A 15,155-nucleotide genomic window follows, 5' to 3' on the forward strand; every position below is an offset into this window, starting at 1 on the left:
TTTAGTGAGTCAGCTTTTCAATAAGAAGGTCAACTTTTTAATTACAAAACATTTTTTAAACCATTTTAAGATTCCTGTGACTACCAAACAAATTGCTATTGTATTTGATGCCATTCCAACAAGTCTTGTTATGTTGTACAGGGCTTACTCATTTCCTCTTTCTGCTGTAACAACTGTGAATGATCCACTGACACTCCTGTAGGAAAACTTTGTTTTAATCAGAAAAAAAATAACAGAAAAATCCGCAGCTTATTCCAAAATGATTGTGCGTCTGTCTCCTATGTAATTGCGCTCTGGAATAATGTTGTGAATGACATCTACTTACAAAGTCAAAGAGATTCATTTCAAAATCATTCATGGTTATTACCATGTAAAGACTGCGATTTTTAGATACAAGAAGGACATTGATGTTACCTGCACCTTATGCAACATGCATCCAGAGACTGTTTAGCACCTGTTTTGGACCTGTGAAAGCACTCCATCACTATGGCAGGGCATCTGTCATTTCATCCTGGACAATATTCATGACAAAATTGTGCTTTGTTTTAAAGATGTGCTATTTGGATTTACACTGGTTGAAAAAAAATGTGTAAAGGAATTTTACCTTTGCAACCTCATTATACTATTGGCTAAGTTTTATATTCATAAATGTGAGTTTCTTGTTTTTTGTGCCTTTAAAAAAGAATTAGAACTATTTGATTGATTGATTGAAACTTTTATTAGTAGATTGCATAGTACAGTACATATTCCGCACAATAGACCACTAAATGGTAACACCCGAATAAGTTTTTCAACTTGTTTAAGTCGGGGTCCACATTAATCAATTCATGGTACTTTAAAACACTTTCTACCTCTAACAACCAAAAAGCTGTGAACATTTGGATTATTTACAGAACTTGTGTGAGCCTATAGGCTTTACAGTTTGTTTGATTGATTGATTGATTGAAACTTTTATTAGTAGAATGCACAGTACAGTACATATTCCGTACAATTGACCACTAAATGGTAACATGGGGGGGGGGTTCCGATTCTTAAACGATTAATCGACAGATTAATCGACGATCAAATTAATCGTTAGTTGCAGCCCTAATTGAATTATTTACATTATTTACAATCCGGGGTGTGGGAGGGGGAGGGGGGGGGGTGGTGGTAGGTTTGGTTGGTATCAACACTTCAGTCATCAACAATTGCATCAAAGAAATGGACATTGAAACAGTGTAGGACTGACTTGGTAGGATATGTACAGCAAGTAGTGGACATAGAGAGAGAGCGATCAGAAAGCATAAGAATAAGTATCTACATTTGATTATTTACATTTGATTATTTACAATCCGGGGAGGTGAGATGTGGAAGGGGGAGGGTGTTAGTTTAGGGTTGAAGTTGCCTGGAGGTGTTCTTTTAGTGCGGTTTTGAAGGAGGATAGAGATGCCCTTTCTTTTACATATATATATATATATATATATATATATATATATATATATATATATATATATATATATATATATATATATATATATATATATATATATATATATTTTATTTTTTTTAATTTTTTTTTTAATTCTATTTTAGTTGCTTTATTGAGTTTACAACCCCCTGGCGCTGTTTTGTACTGTTTTTTTTTTTTATTTTTTTTTTTTACTATTTCTGTACTTTTTAAAATTATTATAATCATTTCTTGATTGTATGTATATGTTGCAAATGATAAATAAAGGTTTATAAAATAAAAAAAATTAAAAATAAAACCTAACAACTTCCGGTTAAAATTGGTGCGATCGTGTGATTGGTGCATTTCAGCGCATGGAATCATGGGAAAGCGCCCCGTTCAAATCTGTTTCCGGTTTGTTCTGTTCCGTTTCGTTCGACATGAAAAACATGGAGCCCAACCGGATCAGGTAGTCTAATGTTTCTAAATATAAATGAATACGTTTGTTTGCACAGCGTCTTCAACATAATAGATGATGTTTCGTGCCTTTACTGGTTACATCAAGTACGGCGTTAAATGTTTGTTTGTCACGTGCCAGTTTTTTTTTTATCGACGTCCAGCCAGGGCGTCTCTATCTGTATTATTAACGATTGACTGTTTTCCCTACCTATATATTTCACCACCATGGCTAAATTAGCACACAAGTGTTTCGAGTTGTAAATTGTGTAGACGAAAATTACGTTTTGTGTCAGCACATCTTTGCATATTTGTTATTGTTTTCAGCGGTGTTTTTCAACCACTGTGTCGCGGCACACTAGTGTACCGTGAGATGTTGTCTGGTGTGCCGTGGGAGATGCTGTCCATCCATCCATTTTCTACCGCTTGCCCCTTTTGGGGTTGCGGGGGGTGCTGGAGCCTATTTCAGCTGCATTCGGGCGGAAGGCGGGATACACCCTGGACAAGTCGCCACCTCATCGCATGGCCAACACAGATAGACAGACAACATTCACACTCACATTCACACGCTAGGGCCAATTTTAGTGTTGCCAATCAACCTATCACCAGGTGCATGGTTTTGGAGGTGGGAGGAAGCCGGAGTACCCGGAGGGAACCCACACAGTCACGGGGAGAACATGCAAACTCCACACAGAAAGATCCCAAGCCCGGGATTTAACTCAGGACTACTTAGGACCTTAGTATTGTGAGGCACATGCACATGTTCCAACGTGCTGCCTGGGAGATGATGTCATTTCACCTAATTGCGTTAAAAGTATTTTTTGCAAACCGGTAATTAAAATCCGCAAATGTGCCGTTGTTGAGTATCTGTGCTGTCTAGTGCAGTGTTTTTCAACCTTTTTTGAGCCAAGGCACATCTTTTGCGTTAAAAAAATCCAGAGGCACACCACCAGCAGAAATCATTAAAAAAACGAAACTCAGTTGACAGTAAAAAGTCGTTGCAATTGTTGGATGTGACTTTAAACCATAACCAAGCATGCGTCACTATAGCTCTTGTCTCAAAGTAGGTGTACTGTCACGACCTGTCACATCATGCCGTGACTTATTTTGAGTTTTTTGCTGTTTTCCTGTGTGTAGTGTTTGAGTTCTTGTCTTGCGCTCCTATTTTGGTGGCTTTTTCTCTTTTTTTGATATTTTCCTGTAGCAGTTTCATGTTTTCCTTTGAACTGTATTTCCTGCATCTACTTTGTTTTAGCAATCAAAAATATTTCAGTTGTTTTTATCCTTCTTTGTGGGGACATTGTTGATTGTCATGTTCGGATGTACATTGTGGACGCCGTCTTTGCTCCACAGTAAGTCTTTGCTGTCGTCCAGCATTCTGTTTTTGTTTACTTTGTAGCCACTTCAGTTTTAGTTTCGCTCTGCATAGCCCTCCCTAAGCTTCAATGCCTTTTCTTAGGGGCACTCGCCTTTTGTTTATTTTTGGTTTAAGCATTAGACACCTTTTTACCGGCACGCTGCCTCCCGCTGTTTCCGACATCTACAAAGCAATTAGCTACCGGCTGCCACCTACTGATATGGAAGAGTATTACACGGTTACTCTGCCAAGCTCTAGACAGCACCGACACTCATCAACAACACATCATTTGCAGACTATAATTACTGGTTTGCAAACAATATTTTTAACCCAAATAGGTGAAATTAGATAATCTCCCACGTCACACCAGACTGTATCTCACGGCACACTAGTGTGCCTCGGCACAGTAGTTGAAAAACACTGGTCTAGAGCTCGGCAGAGTAACCGTGTAATACTTTTCCATATCAGTAGGTGGCAGCAGGTAGCTAATTGCATTGTAGATGTCGGGAACATGGTTTGTCGTGATCACAATTTGCGGGCGGTAAAAAGGTATCTAGCTCTTAAACCACAAAAAAACAAAAGGCGAGTGCAGCTAAGAAAATGCATTGAAGCAAAACGAAACTAAAACTGAACTGGCTGCTAAGAAAACAAAAACAGAATGCTGGACGACAGCAAAGACTTACAGCGTGTGGAGCAGACGGCGTCCACAAAGTACATCCGTACATGACATGACAATCAACAATGTCCCCACAAAGGATTGCGTCCACACAACTTAAATAGTCTTGATTGCAAAACCAAGCAGGTGCGGGAATAGCGTTCAAGGAAGAAATGAAACTGCTACAGGAAAATACCAACAACAGAGGAAAAGCCACCAAAATAGGAGTGCAAGACAAGAACTAAAACACTACACGCAGGAAAACACAAAAAAAACTCCAAATAAGTTACGGCGTTATGTGACAGTACACCTACTTTGAGACCAGGGGCCGTACTTATCAAGCTTCTTAGAATTACTCCTAAGAAGTCTGCTAAGAGTTGACTTAAGAGTAAATAAATTATTCGCTGAAAGCTGCACTTAAAAGTTAGTTATCAAGCGTCTTACTCACACTTTCAGCGAAGTGTAGGACTGAATCTTAAGTGTCACACTCAGAGCTGAATTACGACATTACTATGTGCCGTAAACGGAATTTTAGGTGACGTAATTTCTGGGTCCATAGAAATGACCAATCACGGAAGGGAATCCGTTGTCTAAGAATAAAGAAATATCTTGGAAATATTTAAGTGGACAATGGGAGTGTATATTTTGACAATAAACTACAAAATAATACAAAACAAACTAGTCCCCGCCGGCACTCACGCTACCGCTCCCTCTCTTCTATCGCCCACACACTCACTGACGTCACTCACCTCACGGCCACACACATACGCTACTGTCATAACATTTTCTTTCCAATTCATTAATTAGGCAACTAATTTGAAACTGGTGTGGGTGGCTCTATATATACTAGCCCACTGCAGACACATGCAGAAATCAACAAGGAATCGAAAAGTATTAAATCTGTGACAAAAATAATATCCGCTCTGTCTAAACGATACCGTTTGATCAGCTGCTCGTCATCAAAACAAAACATTGTTCCGTTCCCTGAGCGTTCGCGCACGTCTCTCTCGCCTCAGTGCCATCCCCTGCTGGCAACTCCTAACCACTTAAGACACCTCTGAAGGTCTCTTAAATATCGTGGAGAGTAGGAGTGATTCTTAGACTTAAGAACGTTGATAAAAAGCTTTTATTCTTAAGTTTGAGAGTAGGACTAAATTTCGCAAATTCTCAGGACTTAAGTGTAAAATGGCACTCTAAGAAGATTGATAAGTACGGCCCCAGAGCTATAGTGATGCATGCTTGGTTATGGTTTGAATTCATGTCCAACAATTGCGAGAACAACTTTTTATTGTCAGTATTGTCAGATCGGCTACTGAGTTTAATTTTTTTATGTTTTCTGTTGGTGGTGTGCCTCAGAATTTTTTCAATGTAAAAAATGTGCCTTGGCTCAGAAAAGGTTGAAAATTACTGGCTTACAGCAGTGCTTTATCTCTGTCGACCATTTTTGTCTTTTGAGTAGGACTTGAGATGCCATCAGGGGCCAGAAATGGTAACTCGTTTCTCCTCGATTGACAGTTCCAGACAGTTTGCTCTGAGCTGATGTTTTTGTTGTTGAACGAGTTGCATTTTACATCATTTGTGTTGCGAACGAGTCGAGAATGTCTGGTGTGGAACATTGTTGTTGCATTTGTGTTTTGACAATCAGGCACATGCACAGAAATTTTGAGGGCCAGGGGCTCAAGCCCAAAAAAAATTGCACCTCTCGCGAAAATTGTTCGATTTGATTTGATTAAAAATGTATTATCGATGCATCTTTAATTTATGTACATTAATGCAGTTTTACAATTTTTTAAGCATTCATCACTAGCAATTAAGGCTGGGCGATATTGATGAAAAAGTATATCTCGATATATTTTTACTTAAACTCGATATTTGATGTATATCTCGATATATTTTCCGGTGAAAGTACACATATAAAGATATTAATTTTTGAGAGATATTAGAATATTACAACTAGAATAATACACAAAGCGTGCTACTATGAACCTACCATCCATTATTCAAAAGTTCTAATGTGTTAACATTTTCAGAATAATGGAAATTATGTTTCGAGTAAAGAACAACAGCCTTCCAGCTTGTATTCTTAGTAGGGGTGTAACGGTACGTGTATTTGTATTGAACCGTTTCGGTTACGGGGGTTTCGGTTCGGTACAGGGGTGTACCGAACGAGTTTCTAAGCTAAAGTCTTAACAAGCTGCTTTGCTTCTACTGCCTCTGTCTCATCACCCAGCATTTTCCCACCCACACAACCATCTGATTGGTTACACACAAAGCGGTAACAGCCAATCAGTAGTGCATATTCAAAGCGGTAACAGCCAATCAGCATTGCGTATTCAGAGCGCATGTAGTCAATGCTTCAGCGTCGAGCAGGTAGGTGTTTAGCAAGTAAGCATCAGGCAGCGGACTCTCCCAAATTATAATAAACACCTCCCAGTCAACTCATAGTAACATCACTATGAGCCCGTTGACAATCTAGAAACTTTAAACTGCAGCTCAGCCCGCTCGCAGTCCTGGCTTGAGGTGAAGGCTAATTAGCTTTTAGCGTAACGTTAGCTCATTTTGCGGTATGTGTGTTACGGACAGCAAAGCCCTGTCTGTATTTCACTTTACCTTTTTCTGTGTTGATTGAGCTGTGTTGACGCAGCAAAAAAGGACATTAACTGTTTAATGTTGCACTTTTTATATGTAGAAGAAAAGTTTTGTCATTTTATTTAATTTGAGCAACAACTTGAGGCAGTTTAATGTTGATTAACGTGGGCAGAATTACTATAGTGTTCCCAATGTTAAAAGGATAAAGCCATTGTTTACAAATTTGGTAAATAAATAACCAAAAAAATGTATATTTTGTTGTTTTCTTACTGTAACGAAAATGAACCGAACCGTGACCTCTAAACCGAGGTACGTACCGAACCGAAATTTTTGTGTACCGTTACACTCCTAATTTTTAGGTTATTTAAATTAAGAGGAGGAAACTATAATTTACGGGGGATATTGATTTTTGAAATGTGTAAAGTAAGAACGAATATAAAATACAAATGTATTTCAGTTTTAGGAGTTAAATGGGGGAACAAGCTCAGTAATGAGTTGAAGACATGTAGTTCTTTGAGGTTTAAGAAAGCCTTGAAAGGTGAAATAATGGAAAATTATCAAATATAGCTACGATTACTTGCCTCCCAGTGATTTTTTGAACGTTGATGTAAGCAATCAAATTTTCAGTGAATGTGTAGGATAGGCAAATACAAGCCTTGGCTTCAGTTTATTCCTTTTTCGGTCATTCTTTTTCTTTTTGTGTGTGTATGTGTATGATTGTTAATATGTATAATCTGTGCTGTTAAATTGATCACACAAAATGGTTGATTATATGACCAAAATAAACTAATTTCATTCATTCATATTCAGTGAAATTGAAGTGAATGACAACTGTACTGTAAACAGTCAGTGGCACTTTTATTAACCCAGTTAGTTAAGATGGGTTTTAACAGCACATAAAATAAACTGTTTAAGTAGTACAGAATTAAATAACATAAATAAAATAGAAAAGTTTTTTTTCTCTTCGTAAAATAAATAACATAGCTGTGCAAATTAATACAAAATGTATCAAATTCGGATAAAAAAATACATTTGCAGGCAGGCACTGTGACCCGCCCTATCTTGCCTCTGATTGGCCTGTCCCTAACCAATCGGGAATCATAATAGTAAACAACCAACCTATCATGGATGTTCGTATAGTGCAAGCACGTCTTGGAAGGAGGAAGGGGAGGGGTTTAGTAGCCCATGGAGGGGGGCAAGGAACACAACAAATAAGTAGCGTTTGGTCATTTTAAGGTGAAATAAATTATATCGATATTACAATATTTTCTTAATTCATATCCTGTTTAAAAATATATTGATATATCTTACAAACTCGATATATCGCCCAGCCCTACTAGCAATGTTTCAAAACAGCGCATTTGTAACAAAAGCAGTTGAATTAATTCCCATTCCATGTATTAAATGAATGGAAATGTGTTCAAAACTGAAACATAAGTGTCGAAAATAAAGGAGCTGGTCGAATCACTAGGTGAGGTGGCTCGCTGTGGTCAGCCAAATTTTAGAACCGTCTGCATTATCAATCAATCAGTCAAAGTTTATTTATATAGCCCTTAATCACAAGTGTCTCAAAGGGCTGCACAAGCCACAACGACATCCTCAGATACCACATTGGGCAAGACAAAACTCAACCGAATGGGATACAATGAGTAACCTTGGAGGGAACCGCAGATGTGGGTGGGGACCCCCGTCGTTCATTTCTGCTGAGCTTTTATGCCATTTTACTAAAGCAGTTACAGTAACAATCTACATTTTATGTTATTAATGCTAACTGTAATCGAAACATGGAAGTGAAGCTCCAACCAACTTTCAGCAGGCATTTGCTCCAGTGAAGACAACTCACGGCGAAAATGTGTCTTTTCTTGTCGGGAGAACGACTTGCGATAGCTTTGGCCATGGCATTTCCATATTGTACCCTTCTCTTTGTCCATTTCTACTCGTTATTTTTCCTCTTGTGGCTCAACTGTGACCAGTGAACGAAGCCACATTTTCCGACGCTACACAATGGTCCGATGGTCAAAAAGGGCACACATAGTTACTTTGACAGCCCTTTATCTGATTCCCTTACAAGAAATAACAGAAATATAGGACATTTCACATGCAGTGCCCAGTATCCAGAATTTATTTTAGTCACACTGGTTGATAAATTTGCCTAAAAAGTTACTGAATCATTTTCAACACACTGAATCGTTTTGGATCCTATAATTCTAAAATAATGATACCGTGCCTGAATCGTATCGCTATCACAAATTCCGAATCGAATCGTTAAAACGATAAATAAGAAACAACTCAACCCAATGGGATACAATTAGAAACCTTGGAGGGGACCGCAGATGTGAAATGCAAATGTTAATACGTATACCCTCTTTACCTGCACTAAACATGACAAATGTCAGTAAACGGCTGCTATTCTATTTGTGTACAACTCCACTAATGGACATTGGAGTGTTACTTTCAAAGGCAAAATTAAAGTATTGCTAGAAACATAATTGTATATAGGTCTTTATTGTATTATATGTATAGTACATGTTCCAAAAAGAAAAAAGCATAAAACACCACCAGAATTAGAGATATTACAAGTCAAAGTGATGAAGCTTAGTGTTACTCTCATGACTTGGTGTAACTAAACATTACCCTATAAGATGAAGGCAATTGCATTTTATTGATATTTGAAATGTATTCAATGTTTATAAATTAATATTTAAATATACTAAATGTAAAAAAGGGAATAAATATTCAAAATAAGATCATTAAATGAAATCTAGTTTGGTTACGCCATCATGAGCGCAACACAAGGTTGTAAAAGTTTCAACTACAATTCTAAATAAGATGTCAAAAGCAAACTGAAATCAAATACACACAGCTTAAAGATTGATCAATACCTATTTAAATTTAGTAATACACAAATATGATGATTTATCAAAATATAAAATAAATATACCTGAACAGAACGCTCATGATGGTTACACCAAAAAGAAACGCTATGAATCGCGTTTTTCCAAGTTTTTGGGGCATTTTTATGCTATTTCCAAGCATTTCCTTTTCATTATCGTTGATTTTAAATGGTCAAACTAATGCATATTATATATGCATGCCCTAGTAAACAAAAAAAAAAAGTCATATTTATTTTGATTGTTACATTTTGAAGTACATTTGTGCAGGTGGGTGCGAATGTACCCATTACCAGAGCTGTACACATTTAGGAAATGTTCGGAGCAATGGCTGCGCTAATGTTGTAGTGTTGCGATTTTTTTCTATTGGTGTCTGTCCATACACAGACACACAAATTGGAAAACAGACATGTGTATCGGTTAGATTGAGATACGCAATAGGAAATTGTTTTGCTACAAAAATACTTCCATATTTAAACAATTAGGGGGAATTGATGACAGAATCATTTTTATTCTTAAATTAATAGAAAAAAACAGGGCTCCAGCAGAAAGGGCACTTACAGCGCTTCACTTTTTCCACATTTTGTTATGTTACAGCCTTATTCCGAAAATGTAATACATTCATTTTTGTCCTCCAAATTCTACACACAATGCCCCATAATGACAATGTGATTTTTGTTTGTTTGTGATTTTTGCAAACGTATTCAAAATAAAAGATCAGAGAAGAAACACATCCATCTCTGCAGCAATCCACCAATCTGTGCATGTGCCTGTTGACAATGCAAGTGTGAGCACTTGATCATGTCTACATTTCTTATAGTTTAAAGTGAAATTGTGAACGTGTGTGATTTTTAGCGCGGCAAAGACACCCCTGAACAGTGCTGGCCAGAGGAGGAGTAAAAGCAGGAGCTACCGGCAGTCATACCGCAGCTGCTTAGGTGCGGCGTCACGTCTGTGTTTGACCCCGGCGATGACGTCACGGCGCCTCAACACCAACAGAAAAGCGCCGGAGTTGCTCAACATCGCTGTGAGCCATATCGAGCCCTTGCCGCGTCTTGCTCGACGAGATCGGTCCTCATAACCCTCCTCTGCGCTCGTCACAGGAGAGGGTGGACGCCCAGCAGCTGGCCTTACTGATGAGAACGGAATGGCAGCTGTCCTACGTCACGCCCCTCTACCAGTTCCGCTACACCCAACTGAAGAGCTATGCCAGGCAGCTCTCTGCATATCTGACTGCAGAGAAACAGCAAGGCCTGGCGGTGGGGGTGGATGTCAGCCTGAGCTACAGAGTCACCTTCTCCGTGGTTCACGGGATGACCCAAACTGAAGTTGATGCCGAGACCGTCTTAATACAGGTGAACATGGCACTTTTTTATTTGGGGTGCGCTGATCGATCGGTCACCGATCAGTACTGGGCGATTCTTGTGAGAAAGTATGTGATCCCCATTGCTGATTGATGGCGATCACAAACAACCAATCCCCTCTGGCGGACACTGTATTTATTTTGTAGTTCCCCGGCTGACAAGCGGCTAGCAGCTTTTTGCCGCTCCCCGAAGCTGATAATCATTTCCTTTATGGAAGAAAAACTATATTTCTCAATATCTTATGTTGCATTATCACTGGAGGGCAAGACTAAACATGTTCCACACATAGAGCTTGGGTTGCGCAATATAGACGATATAAATTATATAAAAATGAATTATATAAATTTGGCCAACAGAGCTTTTAATACTATCATTATATCAAGATAATGCATGTCAATAACACATTCTAGCAAATTTGACAGTGACAAGCAAACTAACCGTTTTGACTGCAATGTTGCATCTAGTGGTGTGAATCTTTTGGGCATCTAAATATTTGATCCCATTCCTGGGGTAACGATTTGATTCAGAAACGATACTCGATTCAACGCGACTCTTGATTCAAACCAATTTTTGCAATGTATTATTTGGCGTAACATTTATATTGAAACTTCCCCAAAATAGGTTACAGTTAAGATAAGTTACCTCTGGTTGCATGGAGCAATAAGTATTTAAAAAAAAAAAAAAAAAAAAAGTATTATTAAAAAAAAAAAAAAAAAGTTTATATATATGGTAAATGGGTTATACTTGTATAGCGCTTTTATACCTTCAAGGTACTCAAAGCGCTTTGACACTATTTCCACATTCACCCATTCACACACACATTCACACACTGATGGCGGGAGCTGCCATGCAAGGCCCTAACCACGACCCATCAGGAACAAATGTGAAGCGTCTTGCTCAAGGACACAACGGACGTGACGAAGTTGGTAGAAGGTGGGGATTGAACCAGGAACCCTCAGGTTGCTGGCACGGCCACTCTGCCAGCCACGCCGTCCCCTATATATATATATATATATATATATATATATATATATATATATATATATATATATATATATTAGGGCTGCAACTAACGATTAATTTGATAATCGATTAATCTGTGGATTATTACTTAGATTAATCGATTAATAATCGGATAAAATAGACAAACTACATTTCTATCCTATCCAGTATTTTATTGAAAAAAAAACAGCATACTGGCACCATATTTATTTTCATTATTGTTTCTCAGCTGTTTGTAAATGTTGCAGTTTATAAATAAAGGTTTATAAAAAAAAAATTATAAAAAAATAAAATAAAAACTCTGCTCATGCGCATAGCATAGATCCAACGAATCGATGACTAAATTAATCGGCAACTATTTTAATAATCGATTTTAATCTATTTAATCGATTAGTTGTTGCAGCCCTAATATATACTATATATATACAGTATATATATAGTTTTTTAAAATTGAGTTTTAAAAATGTTGTATTGATTAGGAATCGGGGTCAATTAGAATCGCGATTTGGATGTGAACCGATTTTTTGTGTGTGTTTGCACCCCTAATTGCATCTTTGTTAGCGGCTAATGTCCTTCCAATGTGCAAAACCACTTAAAAGTCGGTAATTCTCGCGTCAATTAAACAATATTTCTTACATCCCTCATATCATCAATGGAGGACAAGGAAATAGCTAAACATGCTACACGACACACCGTAGGAGGATAAGCCAACCACGGGCTAGAGCACTTTAATGTAAGCCAAGTAGTATTTAGTATCTAGAACTAGGCCATATGGCAAAAAAATTTCACAATTTTTTTCATATCATCCGATCTCAATATCACGATTATTATTTTTTTATTAAAGTCAGATTGTCCCATGCAGGATTATGGCGAGTGTCGTTGCATCCATACTGTTGACTAGTGCATCATCTTGTAACGGACATTTCCGCCATGTTTGATCGAGGTAATATACGTTAACAGCTGACAACTGTCATTTTGTTCATATAAATAAGTGTGCTTACTACAGGTTCAACGGTACAGGTAACCCACGCTCCAAGTTGAATGATTATTTCAGGAACAAAACAATGATTTACCGTATTTTTCGGAGTATAAATCGCTCCGGAGTAACAACATATGTAATTATTTGAAAATACACACTTTTTCAAATTTAAGCAGACACGTTAGGTACACAAGGTATAAGATCGGTATCGCCGATACCAGCCTGAATTTTACTTGGTATCGGATCGAAAACGACAATAGTGGTATCGCACATCACTAGTGCCGATTCAACTGGTCGTATCAGTCTGTGATCGATACCTTTGTCTTCTCAAAATCTTTTCTTTGTTTGTTTTTGATCACGTTTACAAACTCGCAGTAGTTCCCTGGATACAGGAGGACTTTGAGGACAAAAAACAAATGATTTAATTGAGTAGTGGATGGTAGTTTTGTACGTACTAAAAGAGAATAAGGAAGTTCTGTAGTTTAAAATATTATGTTAACGTTTAACTGCCAACAGCACTCACCATAAATACCGTAAGTTAAAAAAAAAAAAAAGTACAGTTGCTACATGTGGTTGGTATTGGTATCAGCCAATCTCACGGGTGGTGGGCATTGGCAACATAAAACCCTGATATCGTAACATCTTTACTTTTTATAGGAGATGCTCAGACAAATTTCAAGGACGTTGGCAAAGTCATCTTTTCCATTCCTCCGCAGATTTACTGCAAGCCCTTGTTTGGCAGGCAGGATGAGCCCCCGAAGGAAGTGTGGAAAGGCTGGCTCACATGCATCAACGGCAGCCATGACTACATCAACTCACTTCCAAAAGACTTGACCTGCCTGCCACTATTTGGCAGCAGCAAGACCGAGGCGCTCACCGCTTCCGTCAAATCCTGGTTCCAGAAGAGCTTTGACTGTTTCTTCGCCCCGTTGGAGATCAGCCACACGATCCTGCAGTGGCTGGTGGCGCTGTGGACCAACTGCCACGCAGAGCCCAATACCCGGCAACTCCAAATGGTGTGGACTCTCCCGGTCGTGCCGGCGCTGCAGGTCACCTACGCTGTCGACCCGGCGGACGCCTGGCAGCTGTGGTGCAGTGTGAGGCGAGATCCGCAGGAAAGGATGACCGAACATGACATTATTGACATCGAGGAGGTGATGAGGCTCATGAAGGGACTCATGTGCCACTTCTACCGACACTTCAGGGTGGACCTGTCGGCTGGGACCTTGAGTCAGGTGTCCACGGCACTGGGAGGAGCCAAATGTAGCGGGAAGATTAAGGTACCGTCATCTTGAGACCGGATGTAAAATACATCTCTTTGTATTGTTAATGTGTGCTTTGGTTTCAGTTTTTAAACAGCAACTACATGACCGCCATGCTGACGTTGCTGACCGAGTGCGCCCTCCTCAAGATGCCAATTTGAAGAAACCTGCAGATGGTAAAATAAATCAGGTCTTATGTTGAAGGGGAACTGGAATTTTGTCCATCATCCACAATCCTTATGATAAGAAAACACAAATTATAAGCAGTGAAAAACTGCTAGTACAAGGCAGCTAACGACACTGGTAATAAGATTAATCTACTCCGCCTATAAAGCGCTTAAAAAACGGCAACAACGCTCCTTTACATGCCGTGACCTGCATATTATCCAAGCTACAGCAACATTCTAATTGTAAGAGCTAACACAGAGGAACTACTTTTCTGGCATAGTGACTCAGGTTGTTCAATAAAATCGATTCTCACCCGAATAGGGATTCTTATTTATTCTGATTCTAAATAGATTAATCATTTTTATAAAATATATATATTTTTCTTTTTAAGAATCAGTTTCAGAGATGTTTTTAGGCCATCTCCATGCTGACTGGCTGCGCGTATACTTAACCTGTTTTTAAAAAAGTTATTATAATTCTTTTTTTATTTTATTTTTTTTAAGAATTTATTAATCAATCCATCAAAACAATACACAACAATACCACAATAATGCAATAAACAGAGCAATTATAATTCATTCTTGATTTGATTGAAAACATGTTTAAAAAATTCAATCGACTTCATCTTGCACAACTTCCGACATATAAGTGTCTGATATGATGGTCTAATGATTAGACCAGAGGTGCCCTAACCTTTCCCACTGACTGACACATCAAAAGATGCAGGGACCGTTTTGGGTAAGTTTAACCTTTAAAACCAGTACAATATTTTTTTTCCCCAAAAAAATAGAAAGGACCATTTCGATAGAAATTTCGTGTGAAGGCTGAGGAGCCAAAGTTGAACTGAAAGGTTAACAGTTAGCGCACGAGACAGATAGCTTCAAGTCACAAAAAACATGAGCAAATGAGCTAAAAAAAAATGCCAGCATGTTTACAGTTAGCATTTGTGAAATACCAAGATATGACACTGAGGTGTATACCATCTAAATTAGCTGGTAAATCTAGC

The 15,155-nt window shown here is 38.4% G+C and overlaps 1 protein-coding gene across 1 annotated transcript; it reads left to right on the forward strand.

Moving 5' to 3' along the window:
• The first annotated feature begins 1,781 nt into the window (after positions 1-1,781).
• Positions 1,782-14,668, forward strand: LOC133658188 (centromere protein L-like). Its single transcript, XM_062059910.1, has 5 exons — positions 1,782-1,895; positions 10,230-10,401; positions 10,478-10,729; positions 13,436-13,999; positions 14,068-14,668. Exons 1-5 carry the CDS (start codon positions 1,801-1,803, stop codon positions 14,140-14,142), a joined length of 1,158 nt encoding a protein of 385 aa, XP_061915894.1. The 5' UTR covers positions 1,782-1,800; the 3' UTR covers positions 14,143-14,668.
• The last annotated feature ends 487 nt before the right edge of the window (positions 14,669-15,155 follow it).

The sequence above is a fragment of the Entelurus aequoreus genome, linkage group LG01, assembly GCF_033978785.1.
Source record: "Entelurus aequoreus isolate RoL-2023_Sb linkage group LG01, RoL_Eaeq_v1.1, whole genome shotgun sequence".
NCBI classification, from domain to species: Eukaryota; Metazoa; Chordata; class Actinopteri; order Syngnathiformes; family Syngnathidae; genus Entelurus; species Entelurus aequoreus.

Bases quoted from the DNA above. Each gene is read 5' to 3' on its own strand.
- LOC133658188 (XM_062059910.1), top strand. From the start codon at position 1,801: ATGGAATCATGGGAAAGCGCCCCGTTCAAATCTGTTTCCGGTTTGTTC. The intron at 1,896-10,229 runs GTAGTCTAATGT...TGTGATTTTTAG, and splicing joins ATGGAGCCCAACCGGATCAG to CGCGGCAAAGACACCCCTGA. The intron at 10,402-10,477 runs GTGAGCCATATC...CGCTCGTCACAG, and splicing joins CGGAGTTGCTCAACATCGCT to GAGAGGGTGGACGCCCAGCA.